Source organism: Topomyia yanbarensis, chromosome 1, assembly GCF_030247195.1.
Source record: "Topomyia yanbarensis strain Yona2022 chromosome 1, ASM3024719v1, whole genome shotgun sequence".
Lineage (NCBI taxonomy): Eukaryota > Metazoa > Arthropoda > Insecta > Diptera > Culicidae > Topomyia > Topomyia yanbarensis.
The window spans coordinates 120,485,958-120,507,206 of NC_080670.1; the positions used below are offsets into that span (position 1 = coordinate 120,485,958).

The 21,249-nt window shown below is 40.2% G+C and overlaps 1 protein-coding gene across 1 annotated transcript; it reads right to left on the minus strand.

Moving 5' to 3' along the window:
- Positions 1-18,701: 18,701 nt before the first annotated feature.
- On the minus strand, positions 18,702-20,797 carry LOC131675860 (uncharacterized). Its single transcript, XM_058954995.1, has 2 exons — positions 19,947-20,797; positions 18,702-19,878 (listed from the first exon to the last, which is right to left on the minus strand). The coding sequence occupies exons 1-2, from the start codon at positions 20,795-20,797 to the stop codon at positions 18,702-18,704; spliced, it is 2,028 nt and encodes a 675-aa protein (XP_058810978.1).
- Between the last annotated feature and the right edge of the window lie 452 nt (positions 20,798-21,249).

The following is a 21,249-nucleotide window of genomic DNA, read 5'->3' on the forward strand; positions in this document are numbered from 1 at the left end:
ATTCATCCTTGTGTTCGGACACCCGACTCACTCTGGGATGAACTCGATGAGGAGGTGATCAGCAGGCGATGATGATCCGATCCTTAACGCTCACGAATCCTATCCCATCCCACTGCTAGTCCCAAATACGGTTTCGTAAACCCTATCCTACCAACAGCGCTAATAGTGGTTCATGGCTCTCCATCGAGCTTTTCGCCCCACCATGCGATAGTGTCAACCACTGTCATTTGACGTACAATGGATCCGATCGACAATAGCGGCTTGGAAGAAGCCGCTGCAAAGGATTTCTTTAGGTTCTTCATGAGTGAGCTGTGAGCGAATCAACACCGGTTTATGTGCCTGGAAACTAAGTCCGTTTTTTATTGAGTTTAGCTTTCCGCGTGTGCTACAAGTGTGTTCGATAAAACCAGAGGGTTTACCGGAATCCGCCCGTTGACCGCAGCAGTCGAGCCAGCAATTTATTTTCGGATTTCAGCAGCTCGTCGTGTCCACAGTGCTATGAGGTTGGAGCGGGTTCTTGCTGGAAGTTTGGCGGAAAGGAAAGTTGTTCGACAGTAGATATAAAGGCCCTTTACAGAAAAGTAAATTTGCTGGTTCGTCGACACCTGGGAAATGTGCTGGGTCAAGAGTACAGTTCAATCAGCGGGTTCTAAAAATCGAATAAACCAAATTAATTTAAAATAAACTTTATAATATAAGGAAGATATACCTTTGTACACTTTTTTAGACTTTATAACTCCTTTTAATTCTGCATCCTCGAAATCGTAATAGACCATATCACGTGTTTCTAAATCTGCAAACATGTCCTATGGACACCACCGAACCTTGGTATACGGGAATGACTAGAAAGATACGGGATGACCCGTCACTGTACCCAAAGTTCAAAATATTTAATGGGAAACTTCTCAAACTCTGCAAGGTCAAGGATGACTTGCACAATTCTACCGAGCAGTGGAGAATATTTGTTCCTCAGGAACATATCGAGGGTGTATTATGTGAACACCACGATCTCCCTATCTCAGGTCATCTCGGGGTTCCGAAGACAACTGCAAGAATAAAGACTATTTACTATTGGCAGCGCATGGATGATGATATAAAACGTTACGTTTCAAACTGCGAAGTGTGCAAAACTTGTAAAGACCCCAATCGCAATACTGTCTCTTCAATGGTGAATCAAACACTGGTTACCATGAAATGGGAAACAATCGCAGTAGATTTTAGTGGACCATACCCTCGAACTCGATCCGGGAACACGTGGTTGACACGCTGGTGGTTGACACGCTGACGAAATTCTGTCTGATCTTCCCGATGCGACAAGCGGAAGCATCACGAATGGTGAAAATCCTGAAAGATGAAATCTTCCTTGTCTATGGCACTCCACGGCGTATAGTGTCCGATAACGGGACCCAGTTCCTCAGCCACGAGCACAAAAAATTGCTCCATGAATACGGGGTCGAGCCATTTCGTACACCGAAATATCACGCGCAAGCTAATATGGCCGAGCGATATAACCGCGTCATCGGACAGAGTATTAGAGCATATCTAGGTGCAGATCATACACGGTGAGACAAGTTCCTGCCAGAGATAGGCTGCGCCGTCCGATCAGCTAAAAATGACTCCACAAAGTACAGTCCTTATTTCCTGAATTTTGGAACCGAAATGATTTCAAACGGGAAGCAGTTATGCATCCGAGACACCATTGAGGATGCGAACAGAGGACCTGATATCATCCTCCGAGATCCTGAAAATAAAATCATAGATAATATCAGAAAAATGCCAAAAATCCTTGATATTGTCAGGACTAATTTAAAGAAAGCCTTCGAACATCAGGCGAAATATTACAATCTTCGATCATCAAACCAAATCTCCGATTTTACACAAGGAGAATTAGTTTTTACAAAAAATTTCGTGCTTTCAGATAAAGCAAAAAAAAAATAACGCGAAATGAAAAATTAAAGCAATCGTCGTTCGCAAGGAAGGGCAAAACAAGTAAGAATATCCACCAGCACTCTGCACCTAAAACTGTAGACGTCTGCCGACCTGTAGAATAAGAAAAAAAGATCCGAAAAAAAAGAATTTAGTAGAGATACATGTAAACAGAAACAGTGCTTAAAATTATTTGCAGTAATGAATCGGGATAAGACCTCGAAACTAGCTGCAATAGTTCCAGTAATTCGAGAAGAACTCAGTTTTCTACAGGAATGGTTGAGATTCAGCTCCGATTCGTGAAATCTTTCGTTCTGATCGATGTGCATACCCAAAACAAACCCCTTCTCATGACTTTACACTATTCACTTACACTAAACGAGAACATAACCACACACACCAAACACAATATAAAAATGAATCAATTTCGCTTGGAGAATGAGAAGGGTCGCTAATGTGTCGAAAATCGCGAGGCGATACGCCAAATATTTCTCAAGGACATTGAATTAATGACCCACAGAATCCCTAATTTTCACATTCCAACGGCCACTACGCGAAAATGGAAACTCAGGCATCGGATCTAGATGCACTGAGGGTCTCACTAACATCATTCGGATGCCTAGTGTGACTATGGCGCTGGTTAATTAAACTTTCAGTACGAGGCGCCTATCTCGCAATCATGAGAGGTGATTAACCCACACCATTGAGTAGCGCTAGCCAATACAATAGATAAGAACAAACAACTTAAACCACTGTCCGTGATATTATCACAATAGTAGAACCGACTTTTTACCTGTAGTTGAGGAGAATATTCGCTACATAGCGAGACACGTCTTTCCTGCACGACGACGCGGAAAAAAAGAACAGACAGAACGCGATTGATTTCGAACGCAATTCCACTAATAGAAAGCTGCTGAAGGACACGCCACTAGAGAGGAACGCTCGTAAAACGGATTAAAGCTCGCGCGTATATAGATAGCGTTCCGTTAGGATACGAACACCGATTGTCGGCAGTATATAATATAAATAAAGTTTTGCGATATAATTAAATTTTGAAATTTGTATATATATATATATATATATATATATATATATATATATATATATATATATATATATATATATATATATATATATATATATATATATATATATATATATATATATATATATATATATATATATATATATATATATATATATATATATATATATATATATATATATATATATATATATATATATATATATATATATATATATATATATATATATATATATATATATATATAAAACACTTAGATTAAATTATATAAAATGATAAATAACTAAATAATACGGCGATACGCAAAAAAAATTAGTAAACAAAAAATTAAAAAAAAATGAATTGAATATTTGAAAAATTTGAAGTAGACAGTAACCAATAGCAACAAGATTGAAGTAGACAGTAACCAAGATCAACAAGCAACAACCTACTATTGAACTGTATTTTTGATACCGTATTTCTCATGCAACTTCCAGTTAACTAGCATATCCTGCAAATGAAACAGCTTTGCCTAACAGAAAATTTCAAAGGACATCTTAGAAGTCGTTTCAAATTTTCTTTCCCCCAGCCGTCGGCATCTGTAGCGATTCTGCTGGCAAGAATCGATGAAACTTCCAATTTCATTCATCCTTGTGTTCGGACACCCGACTCACTCTGGGATGAACTCGATGAGGAGGTGATCAGCAGGCGATGATGATCCGATCCCTAACGCTCACGAATCCTATCCCATCCCACTGCTAGTCCCAAATACGGTTTCGTAAACCCTATCCTACCAACAGCGTTAATAGTGGTTCATGGCTCTCCATCGAGCTTTTCGCCCCACCATGCGATAGTGTCAACCACTGTCATTTGACGTACAATGGATCCGATCGACAATAGCGGCTTGGAAAAAGCCGCTGCAAAGGATTTCTTTAGGTTCTTCATGAGTGAGCTGTGAGCGAATCAACACCGGTTTATGTGCCTGGAAACTTAGTCCGTTTTTTATTGAGTTTAGCTTTCCGCCTGTGCTACAAGTGTGTTCGATAAAACCAGAGGGTTTACCGGAATCCGCCCGTTGACCGCAGCAGTCGAGCCAGCCACTCGGAAGTGAACGTGGGCAGAAGCCGTGGATAACCTCCAAGGATTCGGCGGTGAACCACGAGTCAAAGGCAGCATCCATCACGACGAGTCCTGTACCGACGAGAGTGGTCGGAGGAGGTGAGTCTGATACCGGCTGCAATCCGAATCGGCGTCTTCTCCACGAGTGAGAAAAGCGATTGGATGTATTGCACTAAGTGTTTATTGAGTGAATGTAGATTCATCGGCTTCTCTCCCTCCATTTTGTTGCAGACCTGCCCTAACCTCATAGCTCTACCGACACCACCAGCTGCAGTCAACGGGAGAGGAGCCCACGTGAGTCCTCGTACTTAAGGTAATTGTCCCATTAAATACCGCCACACCCACTAAGGGTGCTCGGACCGGAAAATCTAGTTACAAAATAAATTTTGAATCTCTCCACCGTCCAAACTATACCGAGGGCTTCTTTTTCAATAAATCTGCTCGATATTGGAAAGACTTTTCGAAGCGTAACTGATGATTCGTGGCTGGTTGGCTTTAAACTGTATCAGTACAGCTCCTAATCCTACACCGGAAGCATCCGTCACCAGCAAGGTACGGTCCTTCGGGTCGTAATAGCCCAAGTTATCAACGGATCTTATAAGTGTCTTAATTCGATAAAAAGATACTTGGTGTTCAGATTTCCATTCGAATGGAGTATCCTGTTTTATTAAGAGTCTCAGTGGATAGTTCAATGTGGCCAAACTCGGAATGAATCTGGAGACATAAGTGACTAGCCGCTAAAAAACTTCTTAGCTCCTCTTTGGTACGTGGAGGTCTGCATTCTTTAATTGATCTAACCTTTTCGTCACTAGGTGATACCCCTTGTGCGGAGAGTTTGTGGCCCACGTATACAATTTCTTGCTGTTTGAACTTACATTTATGGTCATCCAACAGAATGCCATATTGATTCAATACGTTCAAAGTATGATTAACTGTAGTGTCATGGTCGCTTTCATTCTCACCAAAGATCAATATATTCTCAATGAACACAACGGTATTCTCACATCCTGTCAAGATACTTTCCATTAAGTTCTGAAAAAGTTCAGGAGCGCAGTTCACTCCGAATAGCAGTCTCTTATAGCGAAAGAGTCCCCAATTTGTTATGAAGGTTGTTACGTCACGACAGTCTTCCGTAAGCTCCACTTGATGGAATGCTTGTTTGATGTCTAGTGTTGTAAACAGTGCGGCATTTCGAAACCTTGAGACGAGATCATCGAATATTGATAAGGGGTGGTTAAGTCTTTGGATCGCTTGATTAGCCCTCCTCATATCTATACATAACCTCAATTCGCTATTTTCTTTTAGCATTAGTACCAAAGGAGAAACCCAAGAGGTTGGTTTGATTACTTTTTCAATAATACCCAACTCGAGAACAGGGTTACCAAAAACACAGAATAATCGGTATTTATACAGATTTTTCAGCCATTTTCAGACCAAGAATCTGTATGTGCAGATATACAGATTTTTGCGTGTATGTACAGATTTTTGAGAAATTGTAAACTTTTATATTAGTACACATTATTAATTAAATTAATGAACTAGCCAAGTCCCGGCCTTTTTCAACTACGTCTCGATCGGCAGACGACTCACAACGAATGACTGCTGTGTACATTCGATAAGTAGTAGTATCCTGGGCGATGATTTGTCACGCAGACTACAGAACTTGACTAGCTAGTGGAGGGGTGTGCAAGTAGCACCAACAAGAAATCTCCTCAGGCCTTCAGAGATCTATTTTTATCTTACATTCGGCCATCCTGCTCATCTCCGCCCCGGAGATAGCGTTGGACTTCCATTAATACAATTAAAACCTTTAATGACAACTCATCACGTTCCATTATCATCATGCGTCGAGGTAGTAACTCTCAAAGTACCGTTACTCTATAATTGAAATTCATTCTAACGTCTTTACAATGTCATAGAATCATTTTATCTCCTGCGGACAAATTATTCCTATCTATAGGGAACCATAGAAGGCACTCTCAAAGAACCGCTACCAAACGATATAAACAATCCTGTCTGCTCACTATAACGTAAATCGTCGAATTAGATTTACGAATCAATGGTCCTCACTCGCATTAAACTGACCGTATTGAATCAATTGTGGTAACATCGTTCAACCAATCCTAATAAATCTTTTTATGCAAGCGATCATGTTAAAAAAAACTGTTGAAACGTTTAATCTCTGTTCTATTCCATAAGTACTTCATATAATTTCACTATTACAGCATGCCACACTGGCGGAACTAACTCATCCTAACGTCGTTGTATTACTAATAAACAACAGAAACCAATCCTTTTCGACCCGTCATCGAATAGCGAGCGGAAGATATTTTGAATTAGGTAGCTCGCCAACAGTTTTATCCCAAAAATGATTACAGAGTTGATATACCCATTTTTGGCTAATTACCCAGTCGCGTGTATGGACTGTGAACTATCCCGCTCAAGGCTGGCTGCCAGACGGCTGCCTCACGCCTGCCAGCGGTCGAAAAATGGCTGGTAGACATTCTGGTGTATGGCTGCCTAGCGGCTGCCAGATATACAACTCAATCGATACAACCGTTTCTACCAGGATTTCGCTCATCGGTTTTGAGGGAGGCATGGCTGCCAGCCGTCTGCTATACTTCTGGTAGCCAGAGTGACCACAACCGCTAGTGAATCGGTTCTTGGTTCTTCTTCTTCTTTGCTTTGATTGTATATTGGTTGTCAATTTATGTTTACCAAACTAAAAAAAAGAAAATTGTTCAATATTTTCATTTTATTCATATTGACTAATAGAGTATTTGCAAACACAAAATTATACATTATAATATTTATATAGGTAAATTCTGGCTAATGGTGCTGATAGTAGTACACGTACTAGCATCCGACGAATCAAGTGAAACAGTTCCGATGGCGTAACCTGAGTATATACAGTAGCTTGGAAGCGAATATAGTAGCTAATCAGTGCTAGTTCATGGCGTCGGAAGTAGTGCGCATTACGAATAATGCGTACTACTGCCGACGTGATTTCATTGTTTATAACCAGAGAAAATACTATTGTCGCTGGTAGGATTTTGCAGTTTTAACTGCAACCAGAATATTATCTTTATAGATAATAATAGAATGCTTACCTATGTATAAAAAATACTTTTAAAATGCAACGCAAAATTCTTCCAACCAGCAACTACACAATGGCGGAGAAAAAAAAATTAATAACCGCTCGCACGTTCGTAGCGGGCGAATTTTACATGTCATTTTGGAATTTGACATCCAAGAGGAAACGTCACTGAATCGGGCCTGGTAGCCGTGAGGTAGCCATGAGGCAGGCTTTTTGCTCAGGCAGCCTTCCCCGAATGTGGGATGGTGTGAAGTGAACTGTGAACTGTCAATGCAAAAACCGTGCGGAGACAAATCAATCAAAACAAAACAGACACCACAGAGAAATGGAAAAAAAGGATTGATTTGGGTTCAATTCGCGATCATTTTATTCAAATGTTAAAGTTAAAATTCAGTGTCAATCGTTTCGTCGTCATCTTCGTTAACCTCAGGAAAACCGTCTTCAGGTGGTTGACCCCAAGGTTTGATTTTGTCAGCTGCATATACGGACTCGAATGGCTTTTGCGTTACTTGTGTAGCTGGTGTATCTTTGATGACGTACCGGTCAGCTCCAAGCACTTTGTCAACGACGTATGGTCCGCGGTAACGAGGCATCAATTTCCTGGAACCGCCACCAGCTGGAGGTTCATATCGTAGGAGAACTAAATCTCCCTCACTATATGACTGGGGAGCTTTGTGTGACGAATTGTACCGTTCAGCTTGCTTCTGAGAGTTCCGAGTCATCCGTTCGAGTGCCTGTTTCCTGACTTCTGGGAGAAGCTCCTTCTCTTCATCAATATAAACTTCATCACGTAGTGTATTGAGTAGTTTATTGTTCAGGACATTTCTTGGACGGTAGCCTAACAACACGACATGAGGACTTTCTCCTATAGTGCGGTTTTTCATGGCATTCATAGCCCACTGGACGGCTGGCAGATGTAAATCCCAATCACGCTCATCTTTGCCCGAAGTGAAACACTTTAAAGCGTTGGTAGTGTATTGGAAGCATCTTTCAATTTGTCCATTTCCCCTAGGTGTTTTGGCGCCGACGAGTGAGTGTTTAACATCGCTCATTTCACAAAATTCCGCAAATCCTTTTGATGTGAATGCAGCTCCTCGGGCAGTTACGATTATTTTGGGCATTCCAAAATATTGTGAAATTTCTTTCATAACGGAAATAGCACCCGTTGTACTACAGCTTTTCGTGGGACGCAGTACAATGAACCGAGTGAAGGCATCGATAATAGCAAGGACTTGTGTGTTTTGTCTTTTGCTTTTGGGGAAAGGGCCGCAGTAGTCTGCATGTATTACCCAAAACGGAATGGGTTGTTTCAGATGAGTATGAATTTGAATTCGTGTTTCGTCAAGTCTCCGCTTGTTAGATGCACACTCAATGCAGCATTTTACGTATTGTCCAATGAAGGCATTCATGTTCTCGAACCAAAAATCCTGGTTAATCAGTTCCGTAGTTTTTTCTATGCCAGGGTGGCCCATATCATCGTGCAACGATTTGCAATATAGAAACGCACCCTCGTAGGTACAACAAATTTGAGCCCATGTGGTGTAATACGAAATAGTCGTCCGTTAACCACTTTATAGTTTTTATGATATCCTTTTCGATCGTTAATAGCCCTTCTAACATTTTTCTGATCTTACAAATTTTTCCGTCCTGCAATTGAAGTGCAGCTACCCAGTCGAAACAATCTACATTTATAGACATAATTTGTTCATTTTCTTGACTATTTCGCACAACGTTTCTGCTTAAGCTGTCGACATGATCCATTTGTCGTCCTGATCGAAATTTTAGATCGAACGAATATTTCTGGATGGTCAACCACCAGCGTGCGATTCTAGGATTGAGTTCCTTCTTAGCCCGTGTTAAAGCCAACGACTGACAGTCTGTGTACACGACGAAGTGTTTGTTAAGTAGATAGTACCGAAATTTCTTGAGAGTCTCTACTACCGCCAACGCTTCTAATTCATAGCTGTGGTATCGGGATTCTGTATCCGTTGTTGCTCTACTGAAATACATTACTGGCTGTGCTTCACGTTTATCATTAATCTGGATAAGGATTCCTGCTAGTCCAAAACTACTTGCATCACAATGCACTTCATGTTCGAGGGAGTGATTGTACAATGCCAAAACCGGTCGTCGAGTTAAAGCGAATTTGAGATTTTCAAACGCAGCTTGCTCAGCTTCTCCCCAAACGAACTGTACCTTTCCAGTGAGTCGGGTAAGTGGTGCTGCAATTTGTCCGTAGTTTTGCACGAAGCGACGGAAATAACCCGTAAGACCTAAGAACTGTCTCACAGCTCGCGCATTAGAGATGGTCGGGTTTCAGTTTTTTCGAACCCGAACCCGACCCGAACCCGAGAGCTTGAAAATTGAAAACCCCGAACCCGACCCGAGCCCGAAATTATAAAATTTGAAAAACCCGAACCCGACCCGAGCCCGAAAATTTTAAAATTGAAAAACCCGGACCCGATCCGTACCCGAGAATGAAAATTTTGTAAAACCCGAACCCGACCCGACCCGGAGAATTTTAAAATTTGAAAACCCGAACCCGACCCATAACACATAACACAAAAACTTACTGTAATGTCACAGTGAAAATCATGGTTTTGTTACTGTACATTTCTATTCGGGAAGTCACTTATCATTTAGTCTTGCGCAATGAGTTGAGAACAATTTATTCATTTGAAGGTACAACGAATGCTACGAAAAATCTGCTGATAGATTTTTCGACGCGTCAAAAAATAGAACAGAGACGATGGCATCCATAGAGTCTTGATTGCTTTCAACTTCATTTTATAGAATAACTCTGTAGAAGACACAGTACTAGTAGTACGAGATATTCGTCAGGTTGTAGCGACAGTAGCGATGTTTTTTCACGATTAAATAGATGATACTGAAATTGGCCCTGAATCGGTGAATTCTGCAGATGAACAGGAAACGCTCGATAGTGTCACGGAAAATATTCCAATTGTTACTACTGAAGTTGATGCGAATGTGCCAGGTGAAGGAGCGATGATTGAAATTATATGCTCTGCAAAAAATATAATAACATTTTGCAACAAAATTGGGTTTGACTCAACATTTCAAATGCATTATTTTGAACGTTTCTTATATTTAAAACAACGGAATGTACAATTTGAATTGATAAAATAGTTTTTTTCGTTTCAATGTTTGATATGTATTGATTCAAATATTTGTATTGTTTAAAGCAACAAAACGGACTTATTAAAACAACAAATTTGTATTTTTGTTTGGATTGTTGTGATGATGAGATCAACAAAACATTTTTTTGATTTAACTTTTTTCATGTTTAACCCAATAAATTATTCAGAGTTATTTCGACATTTGTTTTATTTATATTAACATACATTTTTTATTGAACACAGAACAATTTGATAAATTTGTTGTTTTAACCCTCATATTATTTGACTTTAATAATTATTTTTCTGCGTGATTCTCTGACGCGTTTTTTATGTCACATCATTAGCGTTAGGACTATCTATGATGGGGTATCTAAATTATATTATGCTTCAGATTATACGGTAAGCGCGCCAGTAGAGATGCTTCGACATCTCCAACGGAGCTTTCGAAACGACTCCAAACTATAAAAACCTATTTTAATCCACCTAGCGGTGCAATTGTGCCTTTCTCAATCATGAATCACGAGAATGTGTGCGTTGTTTATATTCATTAAAAGCTTTTAAATGCATATATTACATTTTATTATTATACATCACATGACAACTATATACAGGAAAATAAATCATTATTCGAGTTCTAAAATTTTGAAAAAGAAAAAACAGCCTCGGTAATATTGAACTGAAAAAAGGCAAAGTCCCAAAAAGTCGATTTTTATAAAAAAAATTATTTTTCGAGATAACATAAAATCTCGACGTTTCATGCATTTTAAAGATGTTTGGCATTAAAAATACGAATTCGATTTCTGAAATTTCATGAGGTCCCCCCTTTAAAAAAAATTTGAGTTCCGGCTTATATGGGAATTTCATGTGTGACCGGACCGTTCAGTCTATATTTCCGGAACCATACAAGCGGTCCGTGCGAAATTTTACAGACATCTGTGGGGATAATATAGCTATCATTTGGGACTAAGTTTGTGAAAATTGGCCCAACCATTTCCGGGAAACTGATGTGAGTTCGTAAATTTTGAAAGATGGCCGCTTTTCCCGGGCACTTCCGGAACCGTCTATGGTGGTCAATGTAGTCAACGAAAGTTTGGTTGGTCGTCGGTGACCTAGAACAGCAAATTTAAGTTGTTTGAGAGACATTTTAGCGAAATTTTTACCTTTTTTGCTTCCATCGGAGTATCGGTTTGAATCACAATTTGCTATGTGATCGCACGCCACAACCCGTAACTCCGGAACCGGAAGTCGGTTGGGGATAAAATTTAATAGCCATTTACGGGGACGCAACATCTTTCATTTGAAACTAAGTTTGGTTGATTCGGTCTAGCCACCTCCGAGAAACCGATGTGACTGTTAGTCTGAATTTGGATACTTCCGCCGGGGCTTCCGGAACCGATGATGGTGGCCAATGTGACCAAAGAGACTTTGAATGGCTGTTAATGACCTAGTACTACAAATCGAAGCAGTTGTGGTCACATTTTGGAAAAATTTTCACCATTATACATTCATTGCAGAATTTCTTAAAATCGACATTTTCTGCGTGATCGTACTCATCACCCTGTAATTCCGGAACCGGAAGTCGGATCCATTAGAAATTCAATAGCAGCCTATGGGAACGTTGCACCTTTCATTTGGGACTAAGTTTGTAAAAATCGGTTCATCCATCTCTGAGAAAAGTGAGTGAGATTGTGTTCGCGTACACACACACAGACGCACATACACACACATACATACACACACACATACATACACACACACATACATACATACACACACAGACATTTGCCGAACTCGACGAACTGAATCGAATGGTATATGTCACTCGGCCCTCCGGGCCTCCGTTAAAAAGTCGGTTTTCAGAGCAATTGCAATACCTTTCTTTTGAGAAAGGCAAAAAGGTGCGAAATCGGCAAAGTCCCAAAAAGTCGATTTTCATAAATAAATTTTTTTCGAGATAACATAAACTCTCGACGTTTCATGCATTTTAAAGATGTTTGGCATCAAAAATACGAATTCGATTTCTGAAATTTTTTGAAAAAAATTAGAGTTCCGACTTATATGGGAATTTCAAATGTGACCGAACGATTTAGTTTATATTTCCGGACCCATATAAGCGATCCGTGCGAAATTTTATATACATCTATGGGGATGTTATAGCTATCATTTGGGACTAAGTTTGTGAAAATCGGCCCAACCATTTCGGGAAACTGATGTGAGTTCGCAAATTTTGAAAGATGGCCGCTTTTCCCGGGCACTTCCGGAACCGTCTATGGTGGTCAATGTAGTCAACGAAAGTTTGTTTGGCCGTCGGTGACCTAGAACTGCAAAGTTAAGTTATTTGAGAGACATTTTAGCGAAATTTTTACCTTTTTTGCTTCCATCGGAGTATCGGTTTGAATCACAATTTGCTATGTGATCGCACGCCACAACCCGTAACTCCGGAACCGGAAGTCGGTTGGGGATAAAATTTAATAGCCATTTACGGGGACGCAACATCTTTCATTTGAAACTAAGTTTGGTTGATTCGGTCTAGCCATCTCCGAGAAACCGATGTGATTGTTAGTCTGAATTTGGATACTTCCGCCGGGGCTTCCGGAACCGATGATGGTGGCCAATGTGACCAAAGAGACTTTGAATGGCTGTTAATGACCTAGTACTATAAATCGAAGCAGTTGTGGTCACATTTTGGAAAAATTTTCACCATTATACATTCGTTGCAGAATTTCTTAAAATCGACGTTTTCTGCGTGATCGTACTCATCACCCTGTAATTCCGGAACCGGAAGTCGGATCCATTAGAAATTCAATAGCAGCCTATGGGAACGTTGCACCTTTCATTTGGGACTAAGTTTGTAAAAATCGGTTCATTCATCTCTGAGAAAAGTGAGTGAGATTGTGTTCGCGTACACACACACAGACGCACATACACACACACATACATACACACACACAGACATTTGCCGAACTCGACGAACTGAATCGAATGGTATATGTCACTCGGCCCTCCGGGCCTCCGTTAAAAAGTCGGTTTTCAGAGCAATTGCAATACCTTTCTATTGAGAAAGGCAAAAATCCGTCAATGGCTTCAACAGAACACACAATTTGCGATTAATTCCTCAAGAGCGTGGAAATTCATATATTTTCATGGAGAAATCCGGATCATGCAACGGCCCAGCCCGGGGACAATCTGTGAGTTCAATATATGGGAATTTGTCTTTGTAGTCAATGGTTGAAAAGCATCTCGTGGAGAGTTTTCAATAACAACATTCCAACAACATTTTCAAGAGTATGGGAGGTTAATCTTTTGCCTTGGTGGATTAGCGTTGAGTCTGCGCTAGTGTTTAGTGACATCGTCGATCGGAGATATTACCACTAGAAAAGTTTCACGATATTGAAAATCGAATTCCTTCATGTGTAGCAAAAGTGTTGATTGTGGAAGAATAGTGAAGAAAATAACATGATAATGTGTGTGCACTACTAAATTCCGTTTGGTGTAAATACCACTACAACTACAAGGCATATGTGTTGTCATGGGAATGGCGTTGTGTGTCGTGCTATGGCATCGTTCATGTATTCGGGTGAGAAATTTCCAATAGGATTTTTATATAATGCCAAATATATCTCGACAAACATATGATTGCGGGCCGACTGTCGGAATTCACTTTGAATGGGGATTCCGGACGAGCCGCTGCTCGCTAATCGCAGATATTAAAAGTAAACAAAAGAGAAAAGTTTTCTCTTTCATAAACTGATGGGAACTGTATTCAAGCAGTAATATGCTTGTTTCGTTTTTGGATCGGAGTCGCTCTGGGTTCGCTCGGAGCTGTCATTTTTATATGGATTTTGTAAATATTAGAACAGACCTAGAGCGACTCCGGTCTGGAAACGGGATCGGCAATGGTTTCTCCGGGGCTCCCCTTCGGGGGGAGTTTTGGCGGATGGCTTTTACGTAGTTTGTCGAGATATGATTTAATTAGTTCAGTGCGGGTAGGACAGGTTTCAACAAAATCTAATGCGTCAAGGCCCCGTCACGCGCACAACCTCGATGGAATATACACTGGAGTTCAATTTGTTCTGATTGAGATAATTATTATGGGCATAATTTCGATGCTTATTATTAACGTTTTTGTTGATATTGGATTACATCATAGGGGCAATGCGAGTAACAACTACACTATGCATAATCATCATTTTCTAAAAAATTTCAGCCAATATTACTATGTTCTCCACGTAGCAAGCTTCTCTTAAATATTTCTCAACAAATCATGCTTTGTTAGTTCGGAGTTGGAAGATGGTTCGGAGTTGTTTGTTGGAAAATAGTTCGGAGGACTTCTATAGTTTTTTTTATACATGCATACAAGTTTTTAAAGCATCATTTTAAAAGTACCAAACACTGGTCAGTAGCGGAGTGGCACGACACGGCCGGTCTCTTTATGCTCACATTTAATTGGCAAATTGGTTTCTTGTCGTTCTTCTTGTCTCTAGTTTTGTTTCTATTTCTAGTGGTAGGCTGAGAAATAAAACACGCGTGTGTCGTCGGTTGTGTGTCCGACATACAGGGTCGCTCGGTTCAGACACATCGGTTATACACTGCTGGCCAATAAAATAGGTGTGTTACAGATTATTTTGTTTTTCTCTCAATTACACATACCAAGTTACAGCAGTCTCAATCACACCTACCGCACACACAAGCCTTGGTATCTGTCAAGTTACTAGTGGGTTGTTGGCGCTGATTATATTTGCAATCTTTGTCAAGATGCAAAACAAGACTGCCGCAGGCTTTTTTGTGTGGTCAATATAATAGGTATGTGAAATATATTAACTGGTCATTATTTTACTCAATACCATTATATGTTTAATTTGGTATAGTTTGAATTCTGCGTGCTAATAAATGTATTTAAATGTTGAATAAGTCAAAAATTTGTTATAGAATGGATCGAGCATCTCACTGTACTCAAGTGAAACGAGTTTTGCTAAAAATTTTGGTAAAGAAGATAAGACGTACAAATAAATCGCGAATACACTTTGGTATTCCGAAAACTTCTTTACAAATGCCTTAAAACCTTTGAAAAAAGAAACACGCAAAAAAAACCTAAGAAAACATCTACAGCAGCTGACCATTGTATTGCATTATTAGCGAAATCTGATCCATTCGCGTCATCCAGGACTATTACAGCACAAATTGGAAATGTGAAAGTCCGAGAACAGTTCGCCGTAGGTTGTAAAACTCCAATCTTCCAGAAAGAATTGCTAAAAAGGTTCCACTATTGCGAAGCAAAAGACTTCGCAGAAATATGTAATTTACTTTTCAACACCGTTAATGAGCCTGGTTCAGAAGGAATCTAAAATTGGCGACATATCCTTCGGAGGGACGAATCAAAGATAAACCTATTTTCCTCCGATGCACAACGAAACGTTAGACGTCCAAAGTGCAAAAAGTTTGATCTGCGACACACGCAAAATATAGTAAAGCACGGAGGCGAGAACAATGAGGTTTGGGGCTACTTTTCGTGGAATGGCGCAAGTCCTATTTTTCGCAACACCACTATAATGGCAAGATTCGAATGCAAGGCTAAAGGATGGACATCCTAAAGGATGTTATGCAGTCCTATGCCAAAGATAACGTGCCTTTATATGGCAGTTTCAGCAAGATATTGATCGAAAACACACATCTAAGTATGTAAAGGAATGATTTCAGGATAATAAAGTGACTATAATTTCGGACCCTACCAATCTCCTGTCATTAATCCCGTAGAAAATCTACGGAATGTATTCAAAAAGAAGTTATCCGGTCAAAATTTCAGAAATAAGGGTCGTTTGTGGGAAGCAGCTTAAAAGGAATGGTACACTATGCCAACGGAAACTTATCAGCCTTTGAATGACTCAATGCCAATGCGAATGGATAAAATTTGGTTGAATAAGGGAGGTTACACAGGCTACTAGTTGTTAAAAATATTAAAGTCTTAAAATCATTGGATTTGAAAAATTTTAATGCAATGGATTACAATACACCTATTTCATTGACCAGGTGCTTTTATGGATTTCATGGGGAAGAGAGAGTTCCGGTAAAGCATAACAATTAATTTACAAATTAAACTGCTCCTTTTCATATTTACGACTGTGCCTAACTATAAAATATTGGAATAAAAAAATATTTTTAGAGAAAACTCAAAATTTCATGTATTTTTACCTCACACCTATTTTATTGGCCAGCAGTGTACTTATTTTATACCTCGCAGGATGCACTCCGGTTAGCATAACGACGCGTGCGATTATTGTTATATTAGCTATATTACGAAGACTTTAACTACATGGTTCCTACCATAAAAAAAACTCATGAGTCAGAAAAAATAGTCGCTTTTCGTTGTATTCTACAGTTCTTTGAATGTCGTGTATAGAAACAAGGTGAAAGCTCACGTTCCGTTATACAATTAATAGCTCTTCAGGATCGGTCATAGATCGAGGACCCATATTCTGTACAGCGCTGCAGCGATGGCTTCTCATCTGGCGCTGTTAAACGCGTATGGGTATATATGTATATGTGCAAATATGTGTGTGTGCAAATATATGTGTGTGAATGTGTGCTTGAGTGCGTATGTATGCATGTATACATGCGTCTTTTCATATGTATGTTTACAGGCATGCACACATGTGTGTATATATGTGCATACACTGGATATTTGAAAGTAGATCGCGATCGGTGGTCCGACGAAACTTTGCCTTAGAGGTTGGAGGTAGGTTCAGCCCGCGGTGGCTATGACTCGATATGAGGATAGACTAAGTTGTGGTTTTATTTGAAAGTGCACATTAAAAATACTCTTGACTTGTGTTCCTACTACCCAATTCTCAAACGAATATTTATAGCAGACTAGCTCGCGCTTTTAGCAATACTCCTACGGCCGGCTGTTTGGAGTTCAAATTGCTGTAGTTTAGGGAAAAACTAAATCACTCTTGATGGCCGGCTATCCAGAGTTTAAATACAAGAAAAATCATAACTAAATATCTTTTTGCTCTGAGTATACGTGTACTCGGAGATTAACCATCCCACCGCATAAAACATATTCATTTTGTGGTCGCATTGCCTGCTTGTGGCGAATCCTAGACCTGTACCTGTCCTTCAATCCAACTCCGTAATATCTATGGAAGCGTCGCTGAGTCGGGGGCCTTCCTTAAGTAGGTATTACATCAACATTTCCTACCCTATCCTAAGTATCGGTGAAGATGGTCGTGGCCGGCAATAACGATTCTCATGCTATTGGTTTACTGAGCTCATAAGAGATAAAGTTCATTCCCGATCATTTATCTCACAAGCAAGATGAGTTGAGCTACCTATAGGCAACATGATAATCGTTAGTATGCAATCTACGAATAGCACCGTGCTTCGCAACGCAACGCAACGCAACGCAATGGTTGAAAAGCATCTCGTGGATCGCAACTATGCCAAGAATATACAAATCGTGCTGCCTTGAAATTTAATTATCATTTTAATTCATGTTTCTATTTATAATATACATAGTTAAAACAATTATAATTCAATATGTAGCAAAAAGTTTTACTATTCAGTATACTCGCGACACCCACTTTTCCATTTCTCGCGACTGTCAAAACGACCAATCAGGAGCGGATCAATAGATAGTTTTTTATTGTCTCTACTTCCCTTAGATTTTCACTCGCTATGCTGTAGATACGATTTGCTGTAGGCTTTAGCCGAGTTTCACGCGTTTACTCTAACCGCGGCCTAAGTATCAGTTTTAAAGTACCTATCGAAATTTATAATAAAAAGTTGAACCAATATTTTCCGAGAAATTTCTGTGGACTTGGTTTGTTACTAATTATCATGACAAATAAATTGCAAAAAGATTTTAGATTTGAAACGTATTGTTGAATACTCTAAAATGAATGTTCGTTTAAAAACAAAAATAATTCAGGTAGCTTGCGAATCTGAAGAGAGGGAATTTTATACAAGAATGAAAAAATACAATATTTGAGCACCAGAAAACAACGACGAATTCTAGCGATTCAAATGTGCTAACATTTAGAACGGTTATATGTGTCATACATTCGTATCAAGAAGTATAATACACTACTACAAAAAGACACTGGGTTTTGTGTACAGACGCCAACTGCATCAAGAAATGGTTGGGTTGTTTTGTTCAAAACCCGAACCCGACCCGACCCCGATCATTTCTAATTTGAAAAACCCGAACCCGACCCGAGCCCGAAAGTTCAAAATTGCAAAAACCCGGACCCGACCCGAACCCGAGATTTCCAAATTTGAAAACCCGGAACCCAACCCAAACCCGAGAAGCTTAAATTTATAGAACCCGTACCCGACCCGAAACCCGTCGGGTTCGGGTCGGGTCCGGGTTTCGGGTCCAAAAACCCGAACCCGACCATCTCTATCGCGCATCAGTGGGAATGGGGAACTTTTCGACGGCCTCAGTTTTCGTTTCGCCTGGCGTTACGCAGCCTTCAGCACTACCGTGTCCTAGATACACAATCGATCTTTTGAAAAATTCGCACTTACTCACTTTAAGGGTCATTCCCGACTTAGATACCTCGACTAGGAAGAGCTCTAGCACTTCCAAATTTTCCTCTTCGGTTTCCGTGGAAATCACTACATCGTCCATGTAGAACGAAATACCTTTGTCTCTCAAAGGTTGACTGATTTTGCTCATGACTCTCCCGAAGACACTGACAGAGTTGGAAAGTCCAAATGGTACGCGTTTGTATTGGTATTGGCCGTCTGGTGTGACGAAGGCTGTGTACTTACGAGAATTTTCATCAACACCAATTTGCAAGTAACCATTCATCATTTCGAGCAATGTGAATACGCGCTTCCCGCTCAAGTTATGAATCTCTTCTTCCACACGATTCGTAGGAAAGTACTCCTTTTGAACTATGGCGTTTAGCATGCGATAATCCACACACATTCGATAGTCTCCTGTGCGCTTAGGGACGATTACCAATGGGCTGGCGAACTCTGATGATGACTCCTCGATAATATCATTCTTCAAAAGGTTCCTTATTTCCTCCTGCAAGTATTTTCGCTGACCGTAGGCCACTCGATACGGCACATGCCTTACGATTTTATCCTCTTTCAACGTAATATTCATTGTTTCGATATCCGTGCAACCAATTTCGCTTAAGTCTACCGCGAAACAATGGCGATACCGATTAAGTAGGTCTAATAGTTTCGATGTCGAGTTAGGTGATGCGAAAGGTTCTACATTCAAATCGCCAATTGTCAACGGTGCCCTAGCAGTTGTTATCGTGTCTACTTCGACGTTCATTACAACAGGGTCATCGGATAGGATGGTTATTGTATCCACAGTCTTCACAACGGATACCCTCTTTTTACGGAAAAAGTCATCTCCAACTAACATGTCGTACTTCATCGCATCATTAGGAACAATCAGAATCTTAATTTCATTGACAAAGTCATCTATTTGGACTGTTTCCGTCACTGCACAGATTGTTTTACACTCACCTCCAGCGAATCCTCGTAATATCGACGCATCGTTCTCGATATTTAGCTGAAGTTTTTTTGAAATCCGTTCCGTTAATGTTCGATCACTACCCAAATCGATAAACACATGATATCCTTTGATGACAGCGAGCTTCGTGTAAACCACATTGTTTACATGGTGGTGCGGTTCAGTGCCACCCCGGAACGAAAATCCTTTCTTTGGGGGCATTTCCGTGCCAGATGATCTTCCGCCCGACAAATAAAACATTGCCTTTTGTGACTTAATGGGGTTGGAGTGGCACTTTTGAAGGAACCGGTGTTGGGTACGGATCTAACTGGAGTCATGTTACGAGGTGTAGCATCCAAACGTGGTATGCATTCTGTTGATCTCCTGCCTGGTGTCCTGTTGAGATCAACTCGTCCGCTCGGACCGACATTACGTTTTTCGCCCTCTTTTGTCGCTCGTTCGACACGAATCAATGCGTTTAAAAATTGCGGCAACGTAACTGCAGGATCTTGTGCCATAACTGCACGAGTGGATGCATATGGGAGACCCTTAATCAGATAGTTCTTAATGAGGTCATCCGATAATCTTATTTTTCGACCCAGGGCCACCGTTTCGTGAAAGTACGACTCCTCTGACTGATCCGGTTTTCGCTTCAAATTTATCAATTTTTTGTGGATGCCAGCGGTGTCAATGACAGTAGGGAAATTCTCCAGAAATCTCTCTCGGAAAATCTCCCAAGTACGAAGCTCTTGTTTGCAACCATCATACCAGAATTTGGCAGGCCCTTTCAATCGCATACAAGCGTACAGCATCGTTCGTCTAGGTTCCCATCCGAAAATCTCTGCCATAGAATCTATTTCATTGAGCCACTCTTCGGACGACTGATCGCGACTGCTGTCGGGATCGAACTCCGATATGATTACTTCCACTTCATTTGAGCGCATGGTGAGGCCCATCTCTTGAACTTCCACATTCCTCTGCAAACGAGGATTGGGGCGCGGTCGGTTCCACGAATTCATAATGACTATTACCAGGAATACATTTGATTTATTATTTCAATTATTGTTGGTTGATTGTAGAAAACTTTGGCACTTACCGCAGTTAGTTCAATTTTTACCTACACAAGAGTTCACAATAAAGAATAATGTTTTACGATTTGCGAATATAAATTAACCTGACGCCTATTAAGTAAAATAGTGCAACGCAATTTGCAACGTGGCGTCCGTTCCGATCAAGGAAAAAATTAACAATGGCGTTTTTTCGAGAATTGCGTTAATAGTGTGATATCTCGTGTTAACACTTACACATATATGGATAGTTCGGCACTTAACACACATTCACAGTCATTCTCTCATATACTCGCATTTATGGGCGCCCAAGTCTTACACACATCAACTTATTTTGGTTTAACTAAAACGATAAGCGTCTAACCGTGCAGTGACAAATATCTATGCATGGTCGTTCGCACACA

What these genes read in the sequence shown, in the direction of transcription:
- LOC131675860 (XM_058954995.1), bottom strand. Translation starts at nt 20,797, where the DNA reads ATGAATTCGTGGAACCGACCGCGCCCCAATCCTCGTTTGCAGAGGAAT. An exon ending in GCACTGAACCGCACCACCAT is followed by an intron (nt 19,879 to 19,946) that starts GTAAACAATGTG and finishes CGATTTGGGTAG; the next exon opens with TGATCGAACATTAACGGAAC.